The 15308-nt window shown below is 38.7% G+C and overlaps 1 protein-coding gene across 4 annotated transcripts in view; it reads left to right on the top strand.

Moving 5' to 3' along the window:
- The window catches only part of EPC1 (enhancer of polycomb homolog 1 (Drosophila)), a 111015-nt gene that overhangs the window by 94176 nt on the left and 1531 nt on the right, over positions 1-15308 (top strand). For 3 of the 4 annotated variants that reach the window (XM_011952946.1, XM_011952945.1, XM_011952948.1), the window contains exons 11-13: positions 11317-11435; positions 12429-12570; positions 12679-13042. In XM_011952946.1, the coding sequence (XP_011808336.1) occupies positions 11317-11435; positions 12429-12570; positions 12679-13042 (625 nt within the window). Of the gene's footprint in view, positions 1-11316; positions 11436-11515; positions 11585-12428; positions 12571-12678; positions 13043-15308 lie in introns of all 4 variants that reach the window. The other variant, XM_011952944.1, reaches the window with a different exon arrangement.

Raw genomic sequence — 15308 nt, 5'->3', positions numbered from 1 at the left:
ATGTTGACTGTTATGATGTACATTTCTATAGAAATATCAGGTCCAACCATTTGCCATTTGTTTGACTGTGGTCTGTTACATTTATGGCTTAAAGTCCTTTTCTCTGAAACAGTTAAAAAAAAAAAAAAAAGAAAAAAGAAAAAGAAAGATAGATCTTGGTCTGAGTATTTATTTGAATCCTGTTGCTATAGGAGTTTGTATGTATGTGTCTTCATTTAAACATACCTGCGTACAAAGATGGTTTATTTCTATTCAATACGTGACATTTGTTTCCTGGATATAGTCTGTGAACTACAAGATTTATCATATTTTTCAATAATATGAGAAGAAAATGGGCCGTAAATTGTTAACTGTTTTATGTTCAGATATTTCTCTAGTTTTTACCTAGTCTTCTTTAACATAGAGACCAGCAAGTGAATATATATGCATAACCTTATATGCTGACACAGTAATTCAGAATAATTTATTAAAGATAAACTAATTTTTCAGGGAAGAACATTTAAAGAGTTAATATTTTTGAAATGTTTCAGATAATATCTATTTGTTTATTGTGGCTTTTATTTGAAATGTGTCTAAAATAAATGCTGTTTATTTAAAATATTCCTATAATCTTAGCTGTCTGTTTTAAAGCATAAGTTTGTGTTATTTGAAGCATATATATTGTAGAAATTCACTATTGAATTATGTTACTACTGATTTTTGTAAAGGTAATCTAAGGACTATAAAGATATTTATTGTTCCCCTAATTCACCCTGTAGGATTATAGTTAAACTGCTTCATAAATATGAACATTTGCTCTGATTCTTAAAGACCTCCAGAAAATGTTCCGTAAACTAGTTTACTTGGTGGTTAAAAAAAGTACAGTTGACTCCTGAACAACATGAGGGTTAGGGGCACCTCCCCATGCAGTCCAAAATTCATGTATAACTTTTGACCCCCCAAAAGCTTGACTAATAGCCTGCTCCTGACTAGAATTACCAATAACATGAACAGTCCATTAGTCTGTTAATACAAACAGTCCAGACATACATATTTTGTGTGTTATATGTATTCTGTACTATATTCTTAAAACAAGCTAGGAAAAAGAACATGTTATTAAGAAATTTATAGAGCCAGGCATGGTGGCTCATGCCTGTAATCCCAACACTTTGGGAGGCTAAAGTGGGCAGATTGCTTGACCCCAGGAGTTCAAGACTAGCCTGGGCAACATGGTGAAACCCCATCTCTACAAAATATACAAAAATTAGCTGGGTGTGGTAGTGAGCGCCTGTAGTCTCAGCTACTCAGCAGACTGAGGTGGTAGGAACCCAGAAGGTCGAGGCTGCAGTGAGCCGAGATCGTGCCACTGCATTCCAGCCTTCACAGCAAAGCAAAACCCTGTTTCAAAAAAAAAAAGAAATTCATAAAGGAGGGAAAATACATTACATTTACTAATCATTAAGTGTAAGTGGATCATGATAAAGGTCTTTATCCTCGTCATCTTCACATTGAGGAGAAGGAGGGGTTGGTCTTGTCATCTGAGGGGTGACAGAAGCAGAAGATAATTTACAAATAAGTGGACCCAGGCAGTTCAAACCCATGTTATTCAAGGGTCAGCTGTACTTCTGTGAAATGGAAGTCTTTCAGCTCATGAGAAAAATAATCACAATTCAGAAATCAACTGGAAGATAAAGCTATTTTAGGGCCAAATAGCTTATTTATAATCCCATTAATGTTACTGTCTTTATCACCAAAAGCCAGTTTCTCTCTACTTTTATAGTCTTAAGAATCAAAATAAAGAACTTTTCAATAAAGACTTAAATATAGTGTTAGTGTAGAGGTTTTAACAGTATAAATTTCTCATAGGTTACCCTGGTAATGAAGCTTTCTAAGCTGTAAAAACTTCTTTGAGACTTCTCAGAAAATAGGCATATTCTGTCAATCTCTATCTTCTCCACCCCTTAAATAGAGAAGTTGAAGTGTATAACTATCCTAAATATTTAAGGATTTTATAATGGTTTTTTTTATGAAAAATGTTTTGCTGTACTACTTTAAATAGGCATATTAATAACAGCTGTAAAACTTGGTTGATTTGTGTTTGCCAAAGAACATTAAAAGATGAGCATTACCAAAAGCTTAGCTGAAAAGAAATAATTAGTAACCTTGTAATTTTTCTTCTTTATCATTTCTTTCCCTCATATATGCGATACAACTATTTATTTATGTATTTAAGACAGGATCTTTCTCTGTCACCCAGACTGGAGTACAGTGGCACAGTCATGGCTCACTGCAGCGTCAACTTCCCAGGCTCAAGCGATCCTCCCACCTCAGCCTCCTGGGTAGCTAGGACTGCAGGCGTACGCCACCATGGCTGGCTCATTTTTTGTAAGAGACAGGGTCTCTCTGTGTTGCCCAGGCTGGTCTCAAACTCCTGGCCTCAAGTGATCCTCCTGTCTTGGCCTTCCAAAGTGCTGGGGTTTCAGGGGTGAGCCACTGCACCCAGCCTTGATACTACTTTTTAAAAATGAGTTTATCTATTTTTTTTCTATTGTCTTAATTATTTTCAGTTTCTCCTTAAATTTTGCTAGATCTTATAATACTTAGAGGATAGATACCTACAGACTACTGTAGGGTGATACTGTTCATTTGTATTTGTGAATATTCCAGAGACCTAAAGCTTTTCTCTGCATACTATATTGCAGTACATCCATATCATAAGTGCATTTCACTTAATCCAACTCCAGATCCCTGAAAGAAAAAAAAGAAAATTTAGGCCAGGCGTGATGGCTCATGCCTGTAATCCCAGTACTTTGGGAGGCCGAGGCAGGCAGATCACCTGAGGTCAGGAGTTCCAGACTAGCCTGGCTAATATGGCGAAACCCGGTCTCTACTAAAAATACAAAAATTAGCGGGGCATGATGGCAGGTGCCTGTAATCCCAGCTACTCAGGAAGCTGAGGCAGGGAGAATGGCTTGAACTTGGGAGTCAGAGGTTGCAGTGAGCCGAGATTATGCCATTGCATTCCAGCCTGGGTGACTGAGCGAGACTCTATCTCAAAAAAAAAAAGAAAAAATGTAGCAGCTCAAATGTTATACGGAATTCTAAATACAATTTACTGAGAGAATATATTCTCCAGAGTGAGCCTGGAGTAGGGGAAGTTGAATGTGTTGCTCCTCTTACAGCGTGAGTGCCTGCCTGCATTGCCACTTTATTCATAGGTTAAACATCTTACCTCATTCCGTAGTAATTGTGATTTTAAAGATAATTTTTAATTTTCACACGGCATGGCCCCCACATACAAACCAGACTGTTTCCTCTGGCAGTTAACCAAAGAAACTCTGGTGTAGTCTGATGCCAGCGGAAAAACTGGCAGTTGGGCTTATTAAAAGAGAAGAGTCAGGCCAGGCACGGTAGGTCACGCTTGTAATCTCACCACTTTGGGAGGCCAAAGCGGGCAGATCGCCTGAGATCACCTGAGGTCAGGAGTTCAAGACCAGCCTGGCCAACATGGCAAAACCCATCTCTATTAAAAATACAAAAATTGGCCGGGCGCGATGACTCACGCCTGTAATCCCAGCACTTTGGGAGGCCAAGACGGGCGGATCATGAGGTCAGGAGATCGAGACCATCCTGGCTAACATGGTGAAACTCCGTCTCTACTAAAAAAACAAAGAAAATTAGCCGGGCATGGTGGTGGGCGCCTGTAGTCCCAGCTGCTGGGGAGGCTGAGGCAGGAGAATGGCGTGAACCCGGGAGGCGGAGCTTGCAGTGAGCCGAGGTGGTGCCACTGCACTCCAGCCTGGGCGACAGAGCAAGACTCCATCTCAAAAAAAAAAAGGAAAAAAAAATACAAAAATTAGCCATACGTGGTGGTGGGTGCCTATAATTCCAGCTACTCAGGAGGCTGAAGCAGGAAAATCGCTTGAAGCCAGGAGGTGGAGGTTGCAGTGGTAGAGGTTGCAGTGAGACAACATCATGCCACTGCACTACAGCCTGGGTGACAGGGCAAGACTCCGTCTCAAAATAAATAAATAAATAATAAAAATTATGCATGAAACAGAGTATTGACTGCATTTTGACTATGGCCCATCGCATGAGGCCAGGTGTGGAATTTTCCACTTTTAGTATCTGGTCAACGCAGAAAAAGTTTTGGTTCTTGGAGCATTTCAGATTTCTGACTTTCATATTAGAGATGCTCAACTTGTTTATGAGTTTGGAAGTTAACTATTTCGTAAAATACAAGTCACCTGATAAACTTTGCTGCTATTTAAGCCGAATATATGAGTTATAGCCATTTCTGATTATTCAATCATTGTTTTTTTTGTTTGTCTTGTTTTTGAGATGGAGTCTTGCTCTGTTGCCCAGGCTGGAGTACAGTGGCATGATCTCAGCTCACTGCAACATCCACCTCCCCAGTTCAAGCAGTTCTCTGCCTCAGCCTCCCAAGTAGCTGGGATTACAGGCACCCACCACCATGCCTGTTCTGTATTTTTAGTAGAAACAGGGTTTCACCATCTTGGCCAGGCTGGTCTTGAACTCCTGACCTCATGATCCACCCATCTCGGCCTCCCAGAGTGCTGGGATTACAGGCGTGAGCCACCGCGCCTGGCCTTTTTTTCGAGACACAGTTTCACTCTGTCTCCCAGGCTGGAGTGCCGTGGCGTGATCTCACTCACTGCAACTTCTGCCCGCTGGCTTCAAGTGATTTTCATGCCTCAGCCTCCCAAGTTGCTGGGATTACAGGTGCGCACCACCACACCCAGCTAATTTTTGTATTATTAGTAGAGATGGGATTTCACCATGTTGGCCAGGCTGGTCTTGAACTCTTGACCTCAAGTGATCCACCCACCTTGGCCTCCCAAAGTGCTGGGAGTTTTAAGTTAAATAGGAAATTCTAAATGAAGATAATAGAAGTCCATTTTAGTAAAGTGCATGAGCTTTAATATGCTCACTTTATAGTCTGTTTCAGCTACTCAGAATCTTTTTGACTTTCCTTCCCACTCTTGACTATTTTGCATATTTGTATAGCCTGAGCAGTCAGGTATTAGGCTTCCTAATACCCGAGTATTGTGTGAGTTAGGTGTGTTGAGTGCTTGGTCCTCTGGATACCATGCAGCAGGATAACACAGTGGTAAGGAACTGGGAAAGACCATATGTGTATATGGAATTTTGGGGGCTAGGTTTTAGTACTTAAGGATAAATTGTATATTTTTAATAATCTTCAGTTAAGAGGTGATTTTGGACAGTTTCCAAATACAGTTTTGTTTTTTTGTTTTTTTTTAACTCACAAAAGCACCTTGAGAAGTTGAGTGTTCAGTGACTGGGTATTCATTTGCATAAGGACTCTTATGTAAGAGTCCTTATATAATTCAGAAAGACTGGAAACAGAAAGTGATTTTTAAGCTACAATTCTGTGTTCAAGATGTGAATTCCTAATTTCCAGTAAAATTTCACCAGCATTCTGAAGTATTTTTCTAAGCTTTCATATCTGCAGTAAAGATTTGGTTTATTTTTATAAACGAATAGGAGATATGTGGTTAGAATGATATGTTCCAAGTCTTAATATCTATAACTTAGTGCAATTTAGTTTGTAACGTAACATTTTCATCTTACTGTGGAAAAGGAACTCTAGATTTGAGCACTGAATATTTTGTAAGGTTTTGTGAATCTGCAGGACCTTGACTTTATTCAAATGTGTTCCAAAATTCAGAATTTTTGTTTCTTTTTTTTTTTTTTTGAGACAGAGTCTCGCTCTGTCGCCCAGGCTGGAGTGCAGTAGCACAATCTCGGCTCACTGCAACCTCCGCCTCCTGGGTTCAGCAATTCTTCCGCCTCAGCCTCCCGAGTAGCTGGGACTACAGGTGCACACCACCACACCTGGCTCATTTTTGTATTTTTTAAGTAGAGATGGGGTTTTACCATATTGGCCAGGCTGGTCTCAAACTCCTGACCTCATGAGCCTCCGTGCCCAGCCTCAGAACTTTTTTACTATAGAAGGTGGATTATTACATAATATTACATAGAAGGTGGAATATTACATAATCTGTAGCAGAGTCTGGAGTAGCACCTGTAGTAAAATACATTAATAGTTCTATAGTCATATAATAAAGTGCAAGAATATTCACACTAAGAGGAATATTTGACTGCAAATAATCTCATGTTCAATCATTCACAGCCAGATGAGGTCAGGTCTGGTCATAGTTTGCCAACAAATGAATTACAACAAACTTTGGTTTTCAAATTAGATTTCTAGATGACTGATAAGGGCTCGTGAATCCTGTCAGCTCAGTCTCACTAATTAGGAGATCATACTTTAATAACTGCCTGAAGAATCATTTTACTTTATATTTCTTTAAAGTTACCTTTTGTTTTATATTAAAATAATGTTTGGCCTGTGTACTAAAAGAAATTTCTAATTCAGGGTCTTTAGGCATTTGGGGTTACTTTTGGTTTTATTAAAAGCAAAGTATACATTTTGAGGGGCCGGGTGCTGTGGTTCACGCCTGTAATCCCAGCACTTTATGAGGCCGAGGCAGGTAGATCGGGAGTTCAAGACCAGCCTGGCAAACATGGCGAAAACTCCGTCTCTACTAAAAATACAAAAACTATCCTGGTGTAGTGGCACACACTTGTAATCCCAGCTATACAAGAGGCTGAGGCAGGAGAATCTCTTGAACCCGGGAGGCCTGGGCAACAGAGCGAGACTCCCTCCCCCCCGCAAAAAAAAGTGTACATTTTGGTAATCTAAACTCCATCTTTCACGGCTGAATGTTTCCTTAGCACCCATCACTTTCCCCTCAGCTTCTCTCCTTTGATCATCTCCGTAGATGACCTTTAGCTCTAAGAGTACAGTGCACAGAGCAGCAGTCTGAGCTATAGGCTGTCCAGCTGCTGGTGCACCGTACCATGACTTCCCTGTAGTACAAGTGGACTCAGAGTCTTAGGCTGGGCGCAGTGGCTCACGCCTGCAATCCCAGCACTTTGGGAGGCCAAAGCAGGGGTGGATTGCTTGAGCCTCAGGAGTTCAAGACCAGCCTGAGCAACATGGTGAAACCCCCATCTCTACAAAAAATACAAAAATTAGCCAGGCATAGTGGTGCTCGCCTATAGTCCCAGCTAGAGTTATACTTGGGAGGCTGAAGTGGGAGGACCAGTTGAGCCCAGGAGGTCGAGGCTGCAGTGAGCCCATATCACACCACTGCACTCCAGCTTAGGCAACAGAGTGAGACCCTGTCTCAGAAAAAAAAAATTCTGCCCCAGAGAATTGGTTACTTAGAAGCTACCAAAACAAAGATAAGTTTCTACTTCTGCCTAAGTATTTCTAGTGAAGGTAAATTCAACAACTTTCTAGATCGAGTTATTTGAGGATCTTGGTTAGAACATTTGTCTATGTATTGAACCAAAAACTGCCTTCTTAAATTTAAAGTTGCTGGTCCCTGGTTTGCTCATGGAAGCATACTGAGTGAGTTTGCTCCCCCACCGGCATCATGATGGCCTTCACACAGTTGAAGTCCTATCATGTTTCCTTTCCTAGTCCTGTTCCTGGTTAAATATTTGGAGCTTTTAATCCTGTCCCATACATAGAATTCTCCCTGCATAGACCCTTGTTTGTCAGGTGCTCTAGGTATGCGGGCTTTTTAAGCACTTGATTCATATTGTTGGTACATCAGAAGTTAGATTTCTTATAAATACTAAATCCAAGAATTTTTGTCTATTTTTCAATTTAAAATCTCATTGCTTTGGGGTTCTCTTTTCCTTCCACTACTACATCTGTGTGACCTCAGAAGTTTCTTCATCTCTAGGTGAGGTTGTAGGAAGAAATCCTACAACCTCCAAGAGTCCTTCCTGACCTGAAAACTTTCTGGTTTTGTGAAAGGATTCTGACTCTAGATTTGGTCCTCTGTCAACAACAACCATCTTGCCCACCTTTGTGTGAATTACAAACTTGATTCCCACACCATATCAGGAGGTAAACATACAACCTAAAAATATTCTACCTTGATATCTCAATCCATTCATAGACATTTAGAGAGGGTGAGGGTGGTGGTCATTTTTGTCTTATTTCCATTTAGCATTTGGTTAAGACTTTCAGGTTATAAGGGTATCATGACCTGAGGTCATCTCAGGATAAAGACCCGGGAACTTTTTCTGGATAAATAATGTATAAAACCCAGTTCAGATTTCATTTGCCCATATTTACTATCTTTGTCCAAGTTTTTCTACTCATTCACACTGGAACCTTCTTTAGGAATTGAACTTTATTTCTCAGAAGAAATATAAAATCTTAGCATCTCATAGCTGAAAAGGACCTTAATGATCACCTAATTTAATCTCATTCTCATTTTATTTATGTATGTATTTATTTTTCAGATGAAATCTCGCTCTGTGGCCCACACCAGAGTGCAGTGGTGCAATCTCAGCTCACTGCAACCTCTGCCTCCTGGGTTCGAGCAATTCTCGTGCCTCAGCCTCCTGAGTAGCTAGGATTACAGACATGTGCCACCACGTCTGGCTAAGTTTTTGTATTTTTAGTAGAGATGGGGTTTCACCATGTTGGTCATGATGGTCTCAAATTCCTGACCTCAGGTGATCCACCCACCTCAGCATCACAAAGTGCTAGGATTACAGGCATGAGCCATGGCGCCCACCCTGTCTTTCTCATTTTAGATGAAGACACAGAGTCCCAAAAGATCTAACTTTCCCAGAAATACAGAGCTAGTTATGATAGAGCTGAGGACTAAGAATGTCAAGATCTTTTGGCCCCTAGACCATGGTTTTTGTTACCACCACTTTCAGCTTACGGGTTGCTCTGTGCATTTTTCTTAGACTATTTGCCAAAAGTGTCCAGGAAAAATTTCATAACTAGACTCTGTAGAAGACAGCAATATCTAACAAATAGGCTAACATAGTAATCTAAAATGTTGATTGCATTTTTTTCTTTCTTTTTTTTTTGAGACAGAGTCTCACTCTGTCACCCAGGCTGGAGTACAATGGCCTGGTATCAGCTAACTGCACCCTCCACCTCCCGGGTTCAAGCGATTCTCCTGTCTCAGCCTCCCAAGTAGCTGGGACTACAGGCTCGTGCCACCACACCCAGCTAATTTTTGCATTTTTAATAGAGACGGGGTTTCACTATCTTGGCTAGGCTGGTCTCAAACTCCTAACCTTGTGATCCACCCATCTTGGCCTCCCAAAGTGTTGGAATTATAGGTGTCAGCCACTGCACCTGGCCTTGGTTGCATTTTTATTTCCAAATCTGTATTAGGAAGAAGTTAACAGTTGTTAAGAAGTGAAATTCACAAGACCTTCAAAGACCCAGGATTAAGATGTTAAATAAAGCAAAAATATTTGGACTTTATTCATGTCAATTTCTAATTAGTTCCTGATAAATGTTTAATTAAACACACACACCAGCAAAGTTCTACGAAAGAATACTTTCTTTCATCTATACGGACTTTCATACATAGACATTCGGTGAATGCTAAATTATGGTTTTTCTATATATGTAATGACCTGACCTTCCAAAACTGGTTTGCTTTTAAATTTACCGAGCATTCTCTACTAGAAAAGCCAAGGCTTAGGCCACACACTCAAACGTAGGAAATTCAGCTGTAAATCTCAAAAATATATTGGCAAAAGTATCTAGTGAATCAAGGATCCTTACATTTAAATAATTGCTTTTCATGGATATTTTTTAAACATAAGGAAAATATTAACTATGAAATTGTTTTAGGGCAGCATTGACCTTTTCTTTTTAGATTTTCTTCAAGTTACAAAACAACACATTTCTGTTTATATGGAAATGATCATGTTGACAGTTATTTTTATGTCAGTATTTAGGGAGCATTCTATTATCAATAAAAATCTTTTCTATAGATTGCAGATTTGTGAATTACAAACATAGTAGGAAAAGGAGCTCATCAAAGGACAGATACCAACTGAACAGATTTTAACACACAGAAAATAAAAAAACCAATTTCCAACAAGAAGTTACTTTTTTGCCCTTGTAACCCAAGAACTTAGTTCGACTCAAGTATGAGAGCCTGTGTAGATACTAATAACTTATGAGGTTTTCTTGAATATTATTTCACAATTTTCTGATCCATTCCAAATATGGCAGAATTTGTACCTAAGCTTTTTCTAGTTGTACCAGGCAGAAACTATATCCTGGAGGGTAAAGAAAGATTCTTCATGAGTTATATAAGTGAAAATTATAAGACTTGAAGTGATACTCTGGCTAAACTATCAAACTGCCATTAAATAAGAACAAATTAGGTGACAGTATTTTGAAAACATTAAACTTTAGATTGAGGAAATGTGCATGATTTATGGATTCCCTGGTAGCCAGGGATGCATGATAAATCTTTTTTTTATTTTAATTAATTACTCAAACAAACATCACAGTCTTCTTAAAGACGCCTTTAAAGTCAGAGGTATTGTGATTGTATGTGCTTTTTTTTTTTAATTGGCAAAAAAAGAGAAAAAGGTTTCCTTTTTAAAAACTGCACACACTTTTTTGGGGGGGTAATAAATGAACATTTTTTTGTTTGTTTTTTTTAGAACTGAGCTCTCCATAGACAAACATAAGTAGCATAACACAGTGTCTTTCCTCAGACATCATTCTGTACAGTAAATCAACATAAACAACTCCGTTCTTATTGACTGGATTTTTTCCAGGTGGGTTAATTGGGTGGGGAAAATTAATTAACCTTAACATTGGAGCCTCTTTTCTTCCTGTTAAACTTAAAGGATGAGTTCTTTAAAAAAAAAAAAAGAAAAAGGCAATAAACCAACCAACAACTGTAATCTTTCATATAGAGGAAGATTTTTTAATGACTATAATTAGAAAATATGTAGAACAATTAGTATATATACACAGAGCTGTTAGGGATCATCTGAATGCATTGGGAAGATATGGATTAAATAGAAATCAAATGGTAATTATCAGAATTTCTCTCAAGCTCAGTGCAAAGTTGAATTCCAAATCTATGGATTTTAAAAGCTGATATTACCTTTCTACACTGTCTAGAACAAGTGTCACAGCTTAAAAAAAAATTGTGGTGTTGAAATTTGGGAAGTGAGAAGTTCTCTTTCCTGTGTTTAATTCAGGAAGTTTAATTTTTTTTTTCTTTAAATTCATGCCACTCTTGTTAAATGTGGTAGTAGCAGAAACACAGAAATTTTCATTTGGAAGTGATCTTTAGCAGGATCATGATCCTTTGTCAGATGCTTCAATTTTGCGCAAATTTCTTTTAATGCAGAATTTTCGTTTTAGTATTGTAAGACATATATGACAGCTGGGCATTTGTATAAAGTGTGTCTTTATTTTATGTTCAGCATTTACAGCCGAACAATACCAGCAACATCAACAGCAACTGGCACTCATGCAGAAACAGCAGCTTGCACAAATTCAGCAACAGCAAGCAAATAGTAATTCCTCCACCAACACATCACAGGTGAGGGATTTGTCTGTCTTATGATTATCCCTCATTGTTTCCCACCAGAGTTCATCTCTAATTACCAACTGTTGTCATAGAACCTTGCATCTAACCAGCAGAAAAGTGGCTTTCGCCTGAATATACAGGGTTTAGAAAGAACACTACAGGTGAGTATGGAAGCTGTTGCCTCTGCTCCCTATTTTAAAAAGTAAAACTAAAGCACTTAGTTAAATGAGATGAAGATACTGTCTTCCCGTCTGACCTGTAGTCTGTTAATGTACCTCTTGAATATATAAGCCCACCCAGTTCATTCTCTTGGGCATGTTAATTATTATTAAGACTTTTAAAATTATGCAAAAATAACCTTTCCTACTGTTGAAAGAGATAACTTTTAAACCTAAAGCATGATAAATGTTTGCCATTTAAACACATGTAGGACATAAAGCTGAGGTTTGAGTCTCTATGCATCTTGCAGGAAAAATTTATTTTTAAAAAGTTGAGGGGACTGTCAATTTCTAGGTTAAATTATGTCATATTTTGTTGCTTCCATTTCTAAAGGGATAGTTATCTTATCCCAAAGGTGCCTTTCATTGTGTGTGTATACATATGTGTGTGTGTATAAGTTAGGTGAAGGAAGTTTACATATTTATTCATTATATGGATTTGCAAATCACTGAAATGTTTACTAGCGTATTTCTTGTCCAACATTTTGTGTTGGAGGTTTGCTGGTTCCACATTATAGAAGGCTTATTTTGGTAATCGACTTATACATATTATATATTGTCACATATGAAGCAAAATTTACAACTGAGATTACTTTTCATTTTTCAAATATATGACTATCAAAAGAGATAATTACTGTTCCATCTCAAGGTACTAAAAAAGAAAGATTTCAGTGGTTTGCCGTTTTTACTTACTATATTCAAACTGATTTTGGTATACATGTGTAGCTTTGATACTGATTTGATACTAAGTGATATTGATTAGATTTCTTTTGTATTTTCTTTTTAGGGTTTTGTTTCTAAGACTTTGGATTCTGCTAGTGCTCAGTTTGCTGCTTCTGCTTTGGTGACATCAGAACAACTGATGGGATTCAAGATGAAGGATGATGTGGTGCTTGGAATCGGGGTGAATGGTGTCCTTCCAGCCTCAGGTAAGAATAAAGACATTTAAATTGTTTGGGTTATATTTATAACATATATCTATAATATAAACAGCAAAGTTGTACATTGTTTAGATGTTTCTTTCTTTTTCTCCCTAGGAGTATACAAGGGCTTACACCTCAGTAGTACTACACCAACAGCACTTGTACATACAGGTCCATCAACGGCAGGTTCAGCTTTGTTACAGCCTTCAAATATTACACAGACTTCAAGTTCCCACAGTGCACTGAGTCATCAAGTAACTGCTGCCAATTCTGCAACAACTCAGGTTCTGATTGGGAACAACATTCGATTAACTGTACCTTCATCAGTTGCCACTGTAAACTCTATTGCCCCAATAAATGCACGACATATACCGAGGACTTTAAGTGCTGTTCCATCATCTGCCTTAAAGCTGGCTGCCGCAGCAAACTGTCAAGTTTCCAAGGTCCCATCTTCATCCTCTGTAGATTCAGTTCCAAGGTGAGTAGTTATTTTAGCCTAACATACCTGGAATAGGAAATCTAACCTCAGTCCTCCAGCATTGTTCTTTACCTATTTCTTTGTGCTTCCTGTTCTTTTCTTTTTATACATTAAAAATGTATAGTTGAGAATTGATCACTTATTTATTCAAGAACTAAACAGTTCTTGAACACTTAATTCAATATTAAGAATTTGAACTAACTGGTATAGTGAATATTGCATATATGATTTGGAACGTCCCTTTCTTACTATAGCAATAGATTATGCCAGGCACGGTGGTTCACACCTGTGATCCCAGCACTTTGGGAGGCAGAGGCAGGCAGATCACCTAAGGTCAGGAGTTCAAGACCAGCCAATCCAACATGGTGAAAGGCCATCTCTACTAAAAATACAAAATTAGCCGGGAATGGTGGTGCACGCCTGTAATCCCAGCTACTCAGGTGGCTGAGGCAGGAGAATTGCTTGAACCCGGGAGGCAGAGGTTGCAACGAGCCAAGATTACGCCATTGCACTCCAGCCAGGGCAACAAGAGCTAAACTCTGTCTCAAAAAAAAACCATATAATGCTCTCATTTTTCTTCCATCTTTGGATGGAAGGAGTTCTCTTTAGAACGTTTCTTCTGTGATTTTTTTTTCCACAGCTTCTCATGTAAACAGGTAGAATTGATAGAACCCCCCGCCCCATCACTGGTGTGCTAAGCTATTCTTTTTTTTTTTTTTTTTGAGATGGAGTCTTGCTCTGTCACCCAGGCTGGAGTGCAATGGCACAATCTCAGCTCACTGCAACCTCTGCCTCCCGGGTTCAAGTGATTCTCCTGTCTCAGCCTCCTGAGTAGCTTGGATTACAGGCATGCGCCACCATGCCTGGCTAATTTTTGCATTTTTAGCAGAGATGGGGTTTTGAACTCCTGACCTCAGGTCATGCTGGTCTTGAACTCCTGACCTCAGGTGATCCTCCTGCCTCGGCCTCCCAAAGTGCTGGGATTACAGGCATGAGCCACTGCGCCTGGCCTTAAGCTATTCTTCTTAAAGACTTACAGTATTCATGCCAGGTCAACTCTGAAACCATTATTTTTTTGTGCTAACTTGCCTTCTTAGATTTCAGTAGACAGTTGAGAATTTTGCTTATGCTCCATTATGTTGTAGAATTAATGGTAGTTACAGTCCTGCTGTCTACAAGGTACCATGGGAGAAGCAAAAGAAAAAGACAGGTGTTTTCAGTTTAGTTATAACTGCAGCCAGGCATAAAAGAGTGAGAAGTTCAATCATGCTAACTGTAGATATCACAAAGCATTATACACTTGTTAAATTAGTTGTATAGATGATGGCTGTAATTTCAGTATAGGGAGAAATCTTATTTTGCACAGGGAATTCTGGGACTGTTCTAACAAAATAAGACCAGATTCAGTCTGTGTTAGTCTTTGGGCAAAGAGGAGAAAGAAAAAGCATTTCTGGCAGGTGGAGTGAAATACAGATTTGAGGCTGAGTGAAAATACAAAGTTGAGGAAATACAAGTGTTTAGAAGTTAACAAGTAAACTGGTTTTTCTGTAGGCTTGGGAAGGTTAGTAGTTGAAATTGGAATGGCAGGAGAAGCCATTCCAGACTCCTGGAGCACTTTAAATGCCAGACTGGTAGACTGTCTCTGCCAGGAGTGGCCCAGAAGAAAGCAGGGTTTGTAGCAACGAACTGTGGCCTGTAGTTTCCAAACCATGCATTTCTGTCTGCTTTTGAATTTAAGTAGTAGTCATTATCTGCTTAATTCAATCCATTCTTACTAGTATTCTGGGTCTAATTATATAGCTAATCTATCAGCTATAATTCTGACTCATATTATGATTTTATTGCTCTAGAATTGTTTAACCATGTAATATTTGCAATGTATAGAATTTTCATATCACTTGTCCTTTTGTTTTTAAAGATGAAGAAACAGATGCAGAGAAGTTAATATATTTCTCTGAGGACACTCAAAAGTCTAGGCTGTAGAACCACTAGGACCCTCGAGCTCTGTGGCTGTGCCACTCAGCTCCATATATTACACTGATTTAAAGCCTGACATGAATCTCAGTCATGTTTGTTTCCTTTTTAAAAACTCTTTTGAAAGGTTTAATAGAGAAGAAACTTGAAACAACAGTTACTAAAACATGGGAATTCTTTGTTTTTAATATCTCGGTTGTTTGAGTACTACTGTAATTTTGATGGTAATATAGTTGAGGAATTTATTTATAGTCAACATTAGCCTGATTTCTGATAATAAACTATAAAGATT

This window comes from Colobus angolensis, unplaced genomic scaffold (assembly GCF_000951035.1).
Source record: "Colobus angolensis palliatus isolate OR3802 unplaced genomic scaffold, Cang.pa_1.0 Scaffold352, whole genome shotgun sequence".
NCBI classification, from domain to species: domain Eukaryota; kingdom Metazoa; phylum Chordata; class Mammalia; order Primates; family Cercopithecidae; genus Colobus; species Colobus angolensis.
The sequence above is the reverse complement of the archived record's forward strand: the minus strand, read 5'-3'. Positions and strand labels throughout refer to the sequence as shown.